At 53.0% G+C, this 15215-nt stretch overlaps 2 protein-coding genes across 4 annotated transcripts in view; one reads left to right on the forward strand and one right to left on the reverse strand.

Moving 5' to 3' along the window:
- ARHGEF18 (Rho/Rac guanine nucleotide exchange factor 18) overlaps window positions 1-7623 on the forward strand; it is a 75592-nt gene extending 67969 nt beyond the window's left edge. For all 3 annotated transcript variants that reach the window (XM_023508972.1, XM_003803405.3, XM_023508973.1), the window contains 9 exons: window positions 1715-1897; window positions 2904-3041; window positions 3322-3452; window positions 3823-3879; window positions 3974-4021; window positions 4121-4579; window positions 5264-5570; window positions 6405-6530; window positions 6732-7623. In XM_023508972.1, the coding sequence (XP_023364740.1) occupies window positions 1715-1897; window positions 2904-3041; window positions 3322-3452; window positions 3823-3879; window positions 3974-4021; window positions 4121-4579; window positions 5264-5570; window positions 6405-6530; window positions 6732-6898 (1616 nt within the window). In that variant the 3' untranslated portion in view covers window positions 6899-7623. The remainder of the gene's footprint in view (window positions 1-1714; window positions 1898-2903; window positions 3042-3321; window positions 3453-3822; window positions 3880-3973; window positions 4022-4120; window positions 4580-5263; window positions 5571-6404; window positions 6531-6731) is intronic.
- A 5443-nt stretch (window positions 7624-13066) lies between these two features.
- The window catches only part of PEX11G (peroxisomal biogenesis factor 11 gamma), an 8147-nt gene continuing 5998 nt past the window's right edge, over window positions 13067-15215 (reverse strand). The window contains exons 4-5 of the mRNA XM_003803406.3: window positions 13688-13750; window positions 13067-13550 (exon numbers count right to left, since the gene is read on the reverse strand). Of these exons, the coding sequence (XP_003803454.1) occupies window positions 13316-13550; window positions 13688-13750 (298 nt within the window). The 3' untranslated portion in view covers window positions 13067-13315. The remainder of the gene's footprint in view (window positions 13551-13687; window positions 13751-15215) is intronic.

Raw genomic sequence — 15215 nt, forward strand, 5'->3', positions numbered from 1 at the left:
TGAGTGATATTCCCGTGCGTGGATGGACTGTGCTGTGCTGATGAGTGAGACTCCTGTGCAGAGTTGGACTAAGCTATGTTGACGCACTCCCTCACTGTTGTTAACGCACTCCCTCACTGTTGTTAACATCGTCATTGAACTGTCCCTGGCACCTTGTGCTCTGGAGCAAGTTCTCATCTTCCTTCTTACTATTCTCTTATTTTTAAATTAGACAGTATTTAAACAGTGAGCACATAAAGTTAAGTAATATATATGTTGTTCCTCTTTATGGGGAGAGACAGTTTGGCATAAGCCAAAATTTTTGTTTACTTTTAGCAAGTTTAAGTTAGAGGATATTAATAAAAATGTCCATAAGAAAAGGAGAGAAAGAATTCCCTTGAGCCCAGGAAGCATTATCCCAGTATTTGTCTCATTCTTTCTGCTTGCTTATGCTGGATGGTCCCTGAAATACACACCTTTCACATGTGCCAATGATTCTCTCTTTGAACTTGAAATAAAGGTAGTTTATTTATCAGGATAGCTGTTCTCTTCTCATATTCTTTTCAAAAGCCAAGTCATCCTGTATTACGGACTCTCCCAGGGAAATAGGAATAAGATATTACTGGAAGAACTACCTAGTCATAGTAGCCAGTGTCTGTAGTCCCAGGTACTCAGGAGGCTTAGGCAAGAGGAACTCTTGAGCCCAAGAGATTGAGGTTACTGTGAGCTATGATGCCACTGCACTTTACCCAAGGTAACAGAGTAAGACTCTGTCTTAAATATATAGATAGATAGATAGATATGTATATATAAAATATAAAAGATATATATTATAATAAATAATATATAAAATAATATTTAAATAACATATAAAAATTATATTACTAGAAGGAAAACACAGAATTATTTTTGGCAGATGACTGACTATTTGCCTGGAAAATTCAGTAGAATCAACTGAAAAACTGTTGGAACTGGTAAGAGCTGAGTAATTCAACTAAGTATGATGCATATATACCAGTGAGAAGGGCTACTAAAATCAGTCCCTTTCAAAGCAGCAACAAAAACAAGAAGTTTAAAAGCCAGAGACTTGTAGGAGAAGTGAAAAAAATCTTAACCCACAGGCCTGAAGGGAAACTTCTGAGATTAGAAAACTCAGGTGAGTTTGGGTTTTTTGAGACTTTGGAGTCTCACTCTGTCCCCCTGGGTAGAGGGCAGTGACATTATCATAGCTCACAGTAACCTCAAAGTCCTGGGCTCAAGAGATCCTCTTGCCCCAGCCTTCATAGTAGCTGGGACTACAGGTACCCACCACAATGCCCAGCTAATTTTTTCTATTTTTACTAAAAACCTTAACTCCTATCATGCTGGTCTCAAACTTGTGAGCTCCAGGGATCCACTTTGTCGTCCTCACAGAGTGCTGGGATTACAGTGCACCTGTCCTCAAAACCCAGTATTCTAAGGTTCTCAGTTGGTCCCACACCACGAAATTGGTATAAAATGTTCACCCATGTCCCACCATGTTTGATTTTTCTAATTGGAGAAAGCTATCAGAGGGCAGGGCCATGCTGTCCCCCACCTCTCAGGAATGTGGGATGGAAGGAGCAGCCTGCCTCAGGACTGGGTCAGTGGGGGTCCCTATCATCACAGCCTTATACTGGCCCCTGGGCAGTATAAGTCCCAGGGAATATCAACCAGGCTGACCATACTACTCCTTGCCCCCATTGCTACTCTACAGAGCGGTTGAGCCTGAAAGACCAGCTGATCGTGCAGAGCCTTGCAGAAAAGCAACAGATCTACCTGGAGATGGCTGAGATGAGCGGACTGGAAGACGTTGCCCAGGCTCGCACCCTCTTCCATGGAGCAGACCTTGCTGAGACCCTGCAGGGGGAGCTGATTTTCAAGTCGGCCATGAGTGAGAGTAAGTGGGCCTCCCCACCTCACCCCCACACTGCACACAGCCTAGTGTGGCTGATAAGCCCCCCTGGCTGAGACATGCTTCTGTTTGATGGGGCCTGGGAGCAGCACTTACCCACTACTGGCATCTAGCAGCAGAAGGTCCTTAGACACAGTCCAGTGCAAGCCTCTCTTTACACCCATAAAGTGTATTCTGTTCCTCTCAGCAGATGTTCCCCGGTGCCCACTCTGAGCAGGGCACCAGGCTGGGCTATGGGCATCTAAAGTTGACCTCGACTGGTTTTCCCGAAAAACTACATGCATGTACCCTTAGGGGGCCCTTTCTTAGGTTCCCAAGAACCGCATGTCTAGCAGAAGGAAGCTTCTGTTCAACTGCAGCTCCAGGAGAGCATGATTAGCAAGTGGGCTGCGTCTCCACGCACAGTCCCAACACCGCACCACACCCTGGGCTGACCACATACACAGGCCCTGGCACTCAGTCTCCTCATTCAACAGCAAGCAAGATGGACATAATGCACCCTGTACCCTCCAGAGCTTTTCTGCTGAATAAGAGGCCAGGGACCACAGGCAGGCAGTCTTGCTCCCTCCAGCCCCACTGACATCCTTCTAACTGGCTCCAGTGTCCATTGTTCTTGGTGTCCTGAGGACACTTGCTGTGTCCATCACCTCACCTCAATCTAAAGTGTTTTGGTCCCCACCTCTTTGGCTACAGCCTGTTGGTCCCAGAGGAGCTTTGTGTGGACAGCCCTTCCCTCCAAGGCCACCTTCCCATATGGCCATCCTCACAAAGCCTTGGCCACCAAGTGTTCCCTCCTGGCTACAGGCAGGGCCACCTCTGGCTTACACCACCCCTGGCCTCTTACATGGAGGTGCTTGCCGTGTCCTGGTTATGAGGGAGTGCACAGAAGCAACAGGCTGAAATCCCCTGTCAGCTTGCTGGCCTCCACCCACTTATGCCCCAGCACGCCTCCACAGGGTAACTCACTCCTCCCATCTCCTTCCTTCCACAGTGGAGGGCATTCAGAGCCTCATCTGCAGGCAGCTGAGCTGTGCTGTCAGTCAGGCAGAAGATGGAGACAGTTCTGTGGGCCTGCCCAGAAGGGCCGAGACCTTCGGAGGCTACGACAGCACCAATAGCCCCAGCAAGAGTAAGTGGTGCCACCCTGCCCTCCCGTACCCTGCAGCCCCTCTGGGGCTGTGCAGCTTCTGGAAAGGCGCTGAGGTCCTCCAGGTGTTGTCAGTTGTGTTCTGACAGCAGCACCTAAACTACCCCACTCCTTTCTGGCTGGTCTCCCTGCTGCAAATACCACCTTGGACACAGGGAAGATTTGCTACCTGGGCATGGACTGGGAGCAGACAGGAAAGTTCCAACCCCTCCCTCCCCATGGGACTTGCAGTATCCTCAAACTCTCGGCTTGGGGTTCTCAGATGGCAGTTTTAAGAAGAAAGTCTGCAGCACTGACCCCAGGCCTGGAGACTGGCAAGGCCCTGCAAACAGCATGGACCCAAAGCTTGGTGACAACAATACCTCTGGGGGCTCTGAGGAATCACCACAGGTGGTAGGTGACTCCCTTGGGATATTCCTTCCTCAGTAGAGAGTCAGTCCCAGTCAACATAATTAACACTAACGGACGAACAGTATCTGCGGGGCTGTGTGGTTTGTCCCACGGTGAACATCTGTCACTGGGGCTTCACATCAAGCCCACTCTGTGGTGGGCCTGCAGCAACCAGCCTGCCCCGCCCCTCATTTTCCAGATACTCAGATTGGCAGTAGTCAAATGGCCAGCAGGGCCTGTCACCTCAGTTGCGGCCAAGCCCTGGTCCTTTCTATCACCCATGCCAGGGGTGTGTTTTGTCAATAACAAGCAGGGCCACTTGTCCTTAGGTGGGTCCTTTGCCAAACTCTGATTTGAGGCTGTCCTCTTCTAGATGGAAGCACCCGGCATGGAGTGTGGCCCCCGTCTGCCCACTGTCCTGGAATCGGAGGTAGGTGCAGGCTGTCCCTGACCTGGGGAACGGCACAGACAGGTCAGCAGCCTAGTTCCCGAGCCAGAGCCAGCCTTTCCCTCTCTGCCTGCAGCTGGTCCGGCGGTTCCAGATGTTGTACCAGTTGCTCCTGAGCCTGCAGGTATGGGTCATCGTGGGGGCGGGGCCATCGCGATGCCCCTTCCTGGTTGGCTGTGGGCGGGGGGTGGCGCTCACTGACCCCGCCCTGGCCCTCCCCCAGGCGGTCGTAGTGCAGCAGGACAGCTACGTGGAGACGCTCCGCGAGCGTGAGAAGCAGTTCCGGCTGCAGTCGACGCGCGGGAACCTGCTGCTGGAGCAGGAGCGACAGCGCAATTTCGAGAAGCTGCGCGAGGAGCAGGCAGGTGTGGAGAAGCTGCAGAGCCAGCTGCGGCAGGAGCAGCAGCGCTGGGAGCGTGAGCGCCAGCGGCAGTGTCAGGAGCTGGAGCACACGGCCGCGCAGCTGCAAGAGCGTGAGGACGAGGTCCGGCGGCTGCAGGAGCGGCTGGCACAGGAGCGCTGCGAGCTAGAGGGCCAGCGCCAGGCCTACCAGCATGACCTGGAGCGGTTGCGTGAGGCCCAGCGTGCTGTGGAGCGAGAACGTGAGCGCCAGGAGCTGCTGCGCCGCCTCAAGAAGCAAAACACGGCGCCAGGATCACTGCCGCCTGATGCACTGGCCGAGGTGAGCCCACGCCTGGGGAGGCCACTTGGCACATGCATTTGCCTGAGTCCTAATGTGATAGTGCAGGGGCTTAAGAGAAAGACAGCACTGACAGCACCTACTGTAAAGCAGAACTTTTTTTAGAGCTGGTTAAACACCAGCATGCTATTGCACTTAAAAAGTGTTGGAAACTTCTTAACAAGAACACCGTGGGCCAGGAGAGGTGCTTCACACCTATAATCTTAACACTTTGGGAGACCAAGGCAGTAAGATCACTTGAACCTAGGAGTTTGAGAACGGCTTGAGCAACAGAGAAGATCCCATCTCTAAAAGTTAGGCATGGTGGCACTCATCTGTCGTCCCAGCTACTCCAGAGGCTGAGGCAGGAGGACTGCTTACACTCCAGCCATGGGACAGAGCAAGATGCTGGTTCTCTGTGAACCAGCCAACCATGAAATGAAAATGCCAACCATGGATGTGTGAGTGTACATGAGCATGAGTGAGAGTGTGGGTCCTAAGTGTGACTGTGTGTACATGTAACTGGCAGCTCCTTAAGGCAGACCCCAGCTCTGTCTAGTGCAGGCCCTCCTAGTTGAGGAAGGAAGAGGTTTGCTTGGTCTGGCTATGCATGTCCTTTGAGGGGCTCTCAAGAAGGCACCTAGTAGGAACTGTGGCATTGAGATGTGTATACTGTCACCCATTCAGGCCCAGCCTGCAAGCCATCCTCCTAGCTTCAACGGGGACGGGCTGGAGGGGTCGCGAGTGAACATGGTGCTGCCTGGCATTGGGCCTGAGTACACAGAGCGCCCTGAGGTGGCTCGCCGAGACAGCGTCCCAGCTGAGGGCCGGCCAGCCAAGAGTGACGTGCCTATCCAGCTGCTCAGTGCCACCAACCAGATCCAGAAGCAGGCGGCCGTGCAGCAGCAGATTCCTACCAAGCTAGCTGCTTTCACCAAGGGCGGCAAGGACAAGGGCAGCAAGAGCAGGGGCTCCCAACGCTGGGAGAGCTCAGGTGAGCCGGGCCCAGGTCCCACCTAGCCCCCCTCATCCTTGGACAGAGAGATCTGGCCACGGGCAACTGGGGAGCCAACAAAAATGGGACAATAGTGCCCATTCCTCTGGAGGGGGTACCCAGAAGAAAACTAGACAGCATGACTGTGGCATCGTGGCCAAGGTTGGCCTCCAGGAGCAAAACTGAAATGACAAACCCCATGTTCTTTTCCTACATTGGTCCTCAAACAGCTGGAAGGTGACAAGGATCCTCAAAAAGGGTGTTGGATGAGAAGTTAGAGCCCTAGTTGCTTAGCACCAGCACAGCCTGGGCCTGGGACAGGTGCAGGGGCTCTCCTAACATCCTTGTTCCACAGAGAGGGACACGAAGGCCCAGAGAGACCCAGTCCCTTGTCCCAGTAAGCGCCTCCCCATGGAGTGAGCCCCCATACCTGGGGCTCCTCAGGTATGGGAAGCATGCCCTACCTCCTGGATGACAACCAGGGATATCCTGGGACATTCCCCTAGAAGCTCGGCTTTCCTTTCTCTCATCCAGAAGTCAAGTTACTGTAGGGCAACAGTTCTCAACCTGTGGGTAGCGACCCCTTTTTAACAATGAAAATACATTGCGGCATTAGGAAGGTTGAGAATCACTACTGTAGGGCCTCTCCATTGCCAAGAGCAGGGTCCATGGATGTGGGGCTTAGTGTCACAGCAGGGTCCAATTGGGTGCTGCCTGTGGGGAGTGTCGGATAGGGATTGGCCTAGAGACCCCTCTGCTCTCTGACACTTCCCTGGGAAGGGGGTGGCGAGAGCAGTCTAGTGCCTGCAGCAAAGCCCACCCTCTCTCTTGCAGCATCCTTTGATCTAAAGCAGCAGCTGCTGCTCAACAAATTCATAGGGAAGGATGAGAGTGCCTCACGGAGCCGCCGGTCACTGAGCCCCATCCTGCCCAGCAGCCACAGCCCTGCGCCCCTTGCAGGTGAGCCCCACATCGCCTCCCAGGTGAACCTGACATGCACCCCAGGTGAGCCTTGCCCCTCCCCCCATATAAGCCCCATGTACCCCCAGGTGAATCCCATGCCCTTCTAGGTCATCCCTATCCCCACCTCTACCCCCACAGCTGAGCAGGGCTGTGCACACCTGGTGGCTACTCACAGCCCTGGCCTCTTCTCTGTTCCAGAGCCCTGCTCCCTAGCCCCAAGCCCGGCCCCAGTGGACAGCCCCCCTGACTGCTTCTCCCTCAAGGCTGGGACCACATCTTTCCTGCCGGTGCCCCCATCCCCCTCACCAGCCACACCATTCACCGCCAAGGAGGAAGCCAGCAAGGAAGATGTCATCTTCTTCTAAAAAGGCCAGGGATTGAGGTGCATACCCTCCTAGCCCTGCCTACCCTCTGCTCTCTGGGAACCCCCACAGGGTGCCACCCAGCTGTCCCCCTCCCTTTCCTGAGCAAACCACTGACAGCTGCCTGGCTGGAGCTGCCTATTGGTGCTTTGGGTCTCATGGCTCTTTCTGTAGGATTAGCAGTGGTACCTGGGTCACTTTCTAAACCTTTCTTTTTCCAGAAAGGAAAGTTTTTAATCAAAGGTTGAACCAGAGACAAACCAAGGAGCTGTTTTAAATCATAGCACCCCCATTTGGTTAGAGGAACCCCTAGCCATTTTCCCAAGGCAGTCAGGAATGGTGATGCTGGTTCTGCAATGGGCTGAAGGACAGGACAGACCTCAATCTAGGAAGGAGCTGCTGGCCCCAGCTGGGCTCCTCGGCCATTAGGAGAACAGGTAGTCAGGGCACCAGGGGGCAGGTGTTGTCATGTGCATCTGTATCCAGAGTTGGGCAGGATCCACTTGCACAGCAGAGACCCACATAGGTTCATGATGAACCTCTGAGCTACAGGATGAGCTGGGCATGGGGTGGACAACCAGCTCTGGGGCAGAGAAGGCTACAGGACAAGGCCAGCTGAGGGCACAGGTAGGTTCTCTGGGTCTGGAAACTCATCTAGAAAGGGACTGACCTATAGTCCTTTTAACTTGGCAGAGTTTTGTTTTTTGTTTGTTTTTTTTTTTTTTTGAGACAGAGTCCCACTTTGTCCCCTCGGTGGAGTGCTGTGGTGTCATAGCCCACAGCAACCTCAAACTCTTGGGCTCAAGAGATTCTCTTGCCTCAGCCTCCTCAGCACACACTCTGGGTGGAGAGTCCTCAGCCCCCCTAGAAATGAGCTAGTGCTTCTTGGGTGAGGGAGGGTCCTAAACTCCCTAAGAAATGAGCTAGTGTTTCTTGGGTGAGTCAATGTTTGCTTGCCTGCCAGGTGGATACACACGACACATCCCAGGCTTGGGGAGGAAATACCTAGAGGTGCTGCCAGTGAGTGGACAAATGGCCACCTTGCAGGCCCTCACCTACTGTGAGCTGTTGCAATGCATGATCCATCTCCCTAGAGGAGTAGGGCAAGTGTTGGGGATGGTGTCTGATATCCATCATCATCCCAGATGGCATGTGGGCCCCAGCTAGAGGCCCAGCCAAGTCATTCTCCCAAGTCCTGCACCCTGGGCAGTACTCAGCCTTCTCCCAGGTGAACAGGTAGAGCCACCCCATGAGGCCTAACACAGTGGCTGGAATATTCCCATTACTTGGGGACAGGCAGGTACTGCAGAGAGGACCTCCTTGGGAACTGCTCACCTCATAGCTAAGGTGCCTGCTTGGTGCCACAGGCTTAGGAGGGGGCAGGGCAAAGGCAGGCTCTGACCAGGAGCGGGAGGCCCTCAGCCAGTCCATCACAGGGTACCAAGAACAGCAGTTCCCAGCGTCATCTGGGCATACCAAGTGGCCAGGTGTCTCCAGGCACCTGCCTCTCAGAGAACCTTGACCTCCAAGCCTTGCCCTTTGCCATCAGCAGCAATCAAGCCTGAGACCTAAGCGTCCCTATCCCTATCAGATCTCATCTGTGCCATGCTGATAATCAGTGTTTAGTACTTTTATATTGAGAAGCACTTTAGAAGAGCTGACTTTACGTTTCTGTTCTGTCGTGAAGAGAACATTCCTGGGCCACCCTGAGCCAGTGTGATCTGGTGCCACCCTCTGAGATACCGTGATTCCTTGGACGAGGAGAATTAAAGTAATCTCTGCTCTGCCATGAGGCAGAGGGGTTTCTCAGTTGTGCTGTGCAATAGGGCAGTGTCATCAGTCCTTCTCTCACTGGAACCCTCAGTCACTCCTGGGTAGAGCCCAATTTTAAAGCCGACAATGGTTGAGCATATGTTCCTGTATTTGTGGGTTCTGTACGTGTCCTCGTCATTTGTGTCCACCTGCTAATTGTTTTTACAATGATTACATTTCCTCACTGTGGGATATTTCAGAACCACCTTAGAACTTAAGATCTGATTTTAGCAATAAAGTGTCTAAAATGAGCTCTGACTGACAGGGATGTTCTTTGGCATTTTTAGGAACAGCTCCTGCCCAAATGGCACAGGTGTGGCAGGTTCTGGGTTCCAGTGGGGGCTCACAGCAATAGGCAGGCAGTCCATCAGGCTGTCTGCAGCAACAGCACCTGTGCCCACCATCGTACGAACAGCTGACAGCTGCTGTCATCATTTGCCACACATGTGGTTCCCCTACCCTGTGTCCTGCTTAACGCTCAGAAGATCCTTTCAACCAAATGCAGTGGCTCGTACCTGTAATCCCAACACTCTGGGAGGCCAATGCAGGAGGATTGCTTCAGCTCAGGAGTTTGAGACCAGCCTAAGCAAGAGCGAGACCCCATCTTTACTAAAAAGGAAAAATTAGCTGGGCACAGTGGCCAATGCCTGTAGTCCCAGCCACTCAGGAGGCCAAGGCAAGAGGATCACTTGAAGCCATGAGTTGGAGTTTGAGGCTGCAGTGAGCTGTGATGATACCATGACACCACTGTCCTCCAGCCTGGTCAAAAAAGAGAGACCCTGTCTCCAAAAAAAAAAAAAAAAAAACTTTTGGATCCAAACCCCAGCCATTGGCTTTCTTTGCCCCAACCTGATGAGGCTGAGTTGCTGCCCCCAGAGGAGGGCACCAGATAGGGGTGTGACCACACAGCTAGGGTCACTGAAGTGCCCACAGAGGGAGCTGCCCACTGGTTATACTTCAGGCTTTCTGGCGCCTCCAGAACCTGGCTTTACTTTTTCTTAATCCAAATAACCACCAAGAGTATAACTTTTTTTTAAGAGATACCATCTTTCTTCATCATGCAGGCTGGTATGCAGTGGCACAGTCAGCTCTCTGCAGCCTCCAACTCCTAAGCTCACCCAGTCCTGCCTCAGTCGCCCCAGTAGCTGGGGCTATAGGCACATGTGGTACAGCAGGCGATCTGTGTTGCCCAGGCTGGTCTCAAATTCTGGGCCTCATACAATCCTCTTGCCTTATTGTAACTTTAGGTTTCTCTGTTTTGCTGGAGAGATTAGCTTAGCAATGACTGGTAAATCTTAATATCCACCTTGCCTGAGTCCAAGGACTCAAAGGGGACTAGGATCACTAGCGAACTAGAAGTGCAGAGAGAACACTTTTAAGTCAGCACTGTTGGACAGAAAGACCATGCAAGCCTTACATGGAATTTTTCCTTTTTACTAACCACATTTAAAAAATAAGAAAAAGAAAAACAAAGTGAAATTCTTTTATTTCATATTTTATTCATCTTGGTAAAATATACACAACATAGAGTTTCCCTGTGTTGGGGTGTCCTTTCCTTGGCTGAACATCAAATGAGGTGCTGGTTTGGTCTGGGGGCCAAGATACAACAGTACCTGACCCAGGTTGGGTGCTGTGGCTCACACCTGTAATCTTAGCACTCTGGGAGGCCAAGGCAGGTGGATTGACTGAGCTCATGGGTTTGAGACCAGCCTAAGCCAGAGTGAGACCCTGTCTAAAAATAGCTGGCTACTGTGGTAGATGCCTGTAGTCCCAGCTACTTGGGAGGCTAAGGCAAGAGAATCACTTGAGACCTAGAGTTTAAGGTTGGTATGAGCTATGACAGAATGGCACTCTACCCAGGGCAACAAAGTAAGACTGTCTCAAAAAAAAAAAAAAAAAAAAAAAAAACCACACACACCTGGCTCAGAGCCTGAGGCTCAGTGAATACGGTGCCAGCCACATACACCAAGGCTGGCAGGTTCAAGCCTTTCCCAGGCCTGCTAAACAATGACAATTCCATCCAAAAGATAGGCATTGTGGCAGGCACCTATAGTCCCAACTACTCAGGAGGCTGAGGCAAGAGAATGGCTTAAGCCCAAGAACTTGACGTTACTGTGAGCTGTGATGCTACAGCACTTTACCGAGGGTGACACAGACTCTTGTGTTGGGGGGAAAAAAAAAACCTAACATGGTGGCATGTGGAGACAGGGCCGGGTTGTGGGCTTGCCCCGGGGGCATTAGAAGGTAACACCCCACACAAGCTGCTGTGCTCCCTTTTTAACTTGCATCAGAAAGCACGCTGTTTGGGTAACCCACTCCCCAATCAAGATGTGGGACATGTTCTGTCCCATGCCAGGGTTTTCCCCTCCTGCTGTTCTCCCCACTCCCGGCAGTACCTCCTGGCCCTGGTCTCTCTAGCTTGGCACTGATTGCTCAGTAGGTGGACTTCTGTGCTTCTGTGCCTGGTGGTATTCATTCAGCATGGTGTTTGGATTCCCTGTGTGTTTTTGTTTTTTGAGACAGTCTTACTTTCTCCCTGTAGAGTGTCATGGTGTCATGGCTCTTGCCTCAGCTTCCTGAGTAGCTATCTGGAACTACAGGCACCTGCCACAATGTCTGGCTATTTTTTTTTTTTTTTAGAAATGGTCTCGCTTTTCCTCTCGCTCTCCCACTTGCTCAGGCTGATCTCGAACTCGTGAGCTCAAGCGATCCACCCACCTTGGCCTCCCAGAATGCTGGGATTACAGGTGCAAGCCACTAGGCCCGGCCAGGATTCCCTGTTGATGCATATGTCAGCCACTGAGCTCCGTTCTGTCACTAAGCAGTTGCATGGACAAGCTATAGCCCCCATTCACTGCAAGGTATACCCTTTCTCCTGAGAGTGGGCACTAGAATCCTCTCTCATTCTCTTCCTAACTCTCTAACCTGGCCAAACACATAGTGGTGTCCAAGCTGTGTTGGGGTCAGAAGTCAGAGCCCCCATGGGTAGCTGATGGAAGCAGGGACTTCAAGGGGGGGAAGCAGTACACATGCTCATATGGTGCCAGCCAGATCCATGGCCTTGGGTTAAGTCCTGGCCACAGGAGACGCTGGGATGCAGGAGAGGGCAGGCAGGGGCTACAGAAATGGATACATCCAGAAAGGGAGGTGGTGACATATTGAGAAAACCAGGTCTCTATCCTGGCCAGTGAGGCCAGGCCTGCAGGAACACCAACCTGTTGGGGGAGCATTGAGCTGCCTACTTCCCAGGTCTGGACCTACCCCCATTCCAGCAATCCCCTGACCTCTACTCAACTGACATGCAAATGTCCCCAGTCTTCCCAGCATGCCCCTAAGGGCCCAAGGAACCCCAAAACGGGCTGTTCTGCAAAGAGGGCCCATGGTCCTTAAGGGAGTTGCAAAAGGATCTGTTCTCAGCTCCCAAAAGGTCAAGAACCCACTGGACCGAAAGAAGCAAATCTGTAGACACAGATGAGTAGTTACCAAGCCTAGGGTACCTGGGGTGGGAGAAGTAACAGCTAAAGGTTGCAATTTCGTTTGGGGATGAAAAAAACATTCTAAAATTCAGTGTGTGATGGTTGTATGACTCTGAATATCCTAAAACCACTCAACTTTGTACCTTAAATGGATAAGTTCTACACTCGTGAGTATTTCAAAGACTTTCAAGACAACCACAAAGGGCTACTGGGCCAGCTCAAGGGAGCTGGGAGGCAGGTCTCCTTTTCTAGAAGCATCTGTCTGGCACACCTGCTCTGTGCCTAGACCCCCACCCCCATGATCAGTGTTGGTATCACTTGAGATACAAGGACATACGGTGCTGGGTCTGCTGGGCCAGCCACTGTCCAGTGATGTCCACCCCAGGCTACAGAGGCATGGTCTCTCAAATGCCATTCTTGGCCATCAGATTAAAAAGCAACTGTGTCCCATCTCATCACACAGTAAGGTGGGAGCCTCATGAGTCTTCAGAGATATCAGCCCCAGCTTGAAGCCCATTAAATCCTCACAGTGGCCCTTGGTCTGAGGCACATATAGGCACCCCTCAGGTGGCCTGGCAGGAGGTGGCACCTCTAGGCCATATTTCCAGGCCTTTGGGGTGTGAATAACAGCTCCTAATGGTTGAAAGCCAGTCAGGGGCAATAGGCAGTGCTTGTTCAGAGTCAGAGAGAAGGCTCCAGGCCAAGGGTATTCCAGAAAGCGGGCTGGGGAAGTGTGGTTTCTGACTATGGCCTGGTCCACCCACGTGAGGGAGCCAGCGGCCCAGGCCTGCAGCCCCCAGTGTGTAATCCCTCACACCTGAGCCTGGCACCAGCACCACGATTTGTAACTGATTCTCACTCCAGCTTTCCCAAGGCACAACGCTGTCTGTCCTATTCACCTTTATTTGGATACGAGATGCTGGCCAGCGGACGGAAGGTGTTGCTGAGGCCCTCGGCAGCCTCGGCAAACTCTGTCACAGCAGGCCTGGGGTCAGGAGCCCTGGGGTCCTGGCCTGTGGTGCAGAGAGATACCTCCCCCATGAGCCCACACTGGGCCCTGGGGAGACCTCACAGCCTGGTGACTCCTGCTCTGTGGAAAGCAGCCCTCTGTATGAGTCCAGCTTCATCCACCTCAGGAGATGGTGGCATCAGCCTGGCCATCAGCCTGGGCTGCCTGGTACATACTGAGAAGTGAGGAGATGGTGCCCAGGAGGCCCACCAGCCACGGGGGGAAGCGGCCAGCCCACAGGACTCCCCGGGGCAGCCAGTGCACAGCGTTGGCCAAGTCGGCCAGGTTGCTGAGGAGCACCAGTGCCTCCAGCTGCATCTGCGTCTCCATGGCCCTCTGCTTGCTCCGGGGCAGCTGACTGTGGGAGCAGAGGGGAGCCATTCATGCCCACCCTCCAGACTCCCTCCCCAAGCTCTGGTATCCCCCAACCCTGAGGCAGGGAGGTGAGCACAGCCTGGGCCAGTGTGGGGTGAGGGTGGAACCAGCCCGCCATACCTGGTGAAAGCTGCCACAGGGCTCCGCAGCCTCTGTCTCAGCTTCAGCATCACCCGCAGGGACCTGCAAGGTCACAGTATATGGGAGGACACCCTCCCCAGAGCAAGCAGGTCAGCCCCCCAGTGCAGGCCCCACAGGATCAATGGGGTCTGCAGAAGCTGGGACAAATGTTTGGCCCTCCCCCGGCCCCATAGTCCTACACCTTCCCAGCCATGCCTCAGGAGCTCCTGGTGACTCATCCTTAATATGACCCAGGTCTGTTCAATGTTTCTGATGGAGCCATCCAAGCCTTGATCAGGGCTCTGCAAACCACGGGCCAAGCACCCACATAAGATGTTCACTGCCAGGTGGGAGGCTCCCTCTCTTTGGATGTGGACACCGGTGCTGGCCTGCAGGTGGCTAGCCCTAGGGCTGCTGCCTCCCCTCTGTGCCTCAGCCACCACACCTGCTACATGTGGAAAAGGCCCAACTTAGCACCATAGCTCCCCTGCCCCCACTGTGGAAACACCCCAGACACTAGGCTCGACCTATCAGAGGAGAATATGGACACCCTCTGGGTGCCCAGCACTGAGGAAGGGGCTCCCTGGAGACTCTGCGGCCATGTGTGGGGACCACCCCCCCCCCCCCGGCAGCTCCACAAGGCACCTGCACCCTGCAGCCTGGGCCATCAGGAATGAGGGGATGTAAATGTTCTGAGCTTCCCAAACAGAGCGGTCCAAAGCCTGGGCACATCTCTTCTGACCACCGTGTAACTGCAGGGCAGCACCTATGATGTGGTACAAGGGGGCTCCCTGGGGAACTAGGACAAAACAATTCCTGGGCTCTCCCAGGCCTGCTGGACCAGAAACTCTGGGTACTGGACTCTTATAGCTCTGCGTTACCAACCTCTGAGGTAATGTCTGACAGCCCAGGGCCCTGAGCACAGTCCTAAGAAGCAACAGCAACCTCCCCTTCCACTCCACCCTGACCTGCACACCCTCACTCACACCAAGTCCAGAGAAATGATGGAAAGCTACATGACTGGAAGAGCATGGGGAACACAGGATTTTTAGGGCAGTGGAACTACCCTGTATGATCCTATAATGGTAGGTACGTGTCATTGTGCCTTGGTCCAAACTTCTTAGTTGTACACCATGCATGGCCCTGAATATAAACTGTGGACCTGTGGTGACAATGATTCATCCATGGAGGTTCATCCATTGTAGCCAACACCCCATGCTGTGGGGTGCTGATGGTGGGGGAGGCTGTGTGCATGGGGGTGGGGTGGGGGGTGGGCCTGTGTGTGGACTCACTTTCTGCTTGGTTTTGCTGTAAAGCAAAAGTGCTCTACCAAAAATAGTCTATTTAAGGTGGCACCTATAGCATAGTGGATAGGGCGTGAGCCACATGCACCCAGGCTAGAGGGTGGCCAGGCCAGCTAAATAACAAAAACAACTGCAACAAAAAAATAGCCAGGTGCCTGTAGTCCCAGCTACTTAAGAGGGTGAGGCAAGACAATTGCTTAAGTCCAAAACTTTGAAGTTTGCTG

This window comes from Otolemur garnettii, unplaced genomic scaffold (genome assembly GCF_000181295.1).
Source record: "Otolemur garnettii isolate 467f Iridium unplaced genomic scaffold, OtoGar3 scaffold00302, whole genome shotgun sequence".
NCBI classification, from domain to species: domain Eukaryota; kingdom Metazoa; phylum Chordata; class Mammalia; order Primates; family Galagidae; genus Otolemur; species Otolemur garnettii.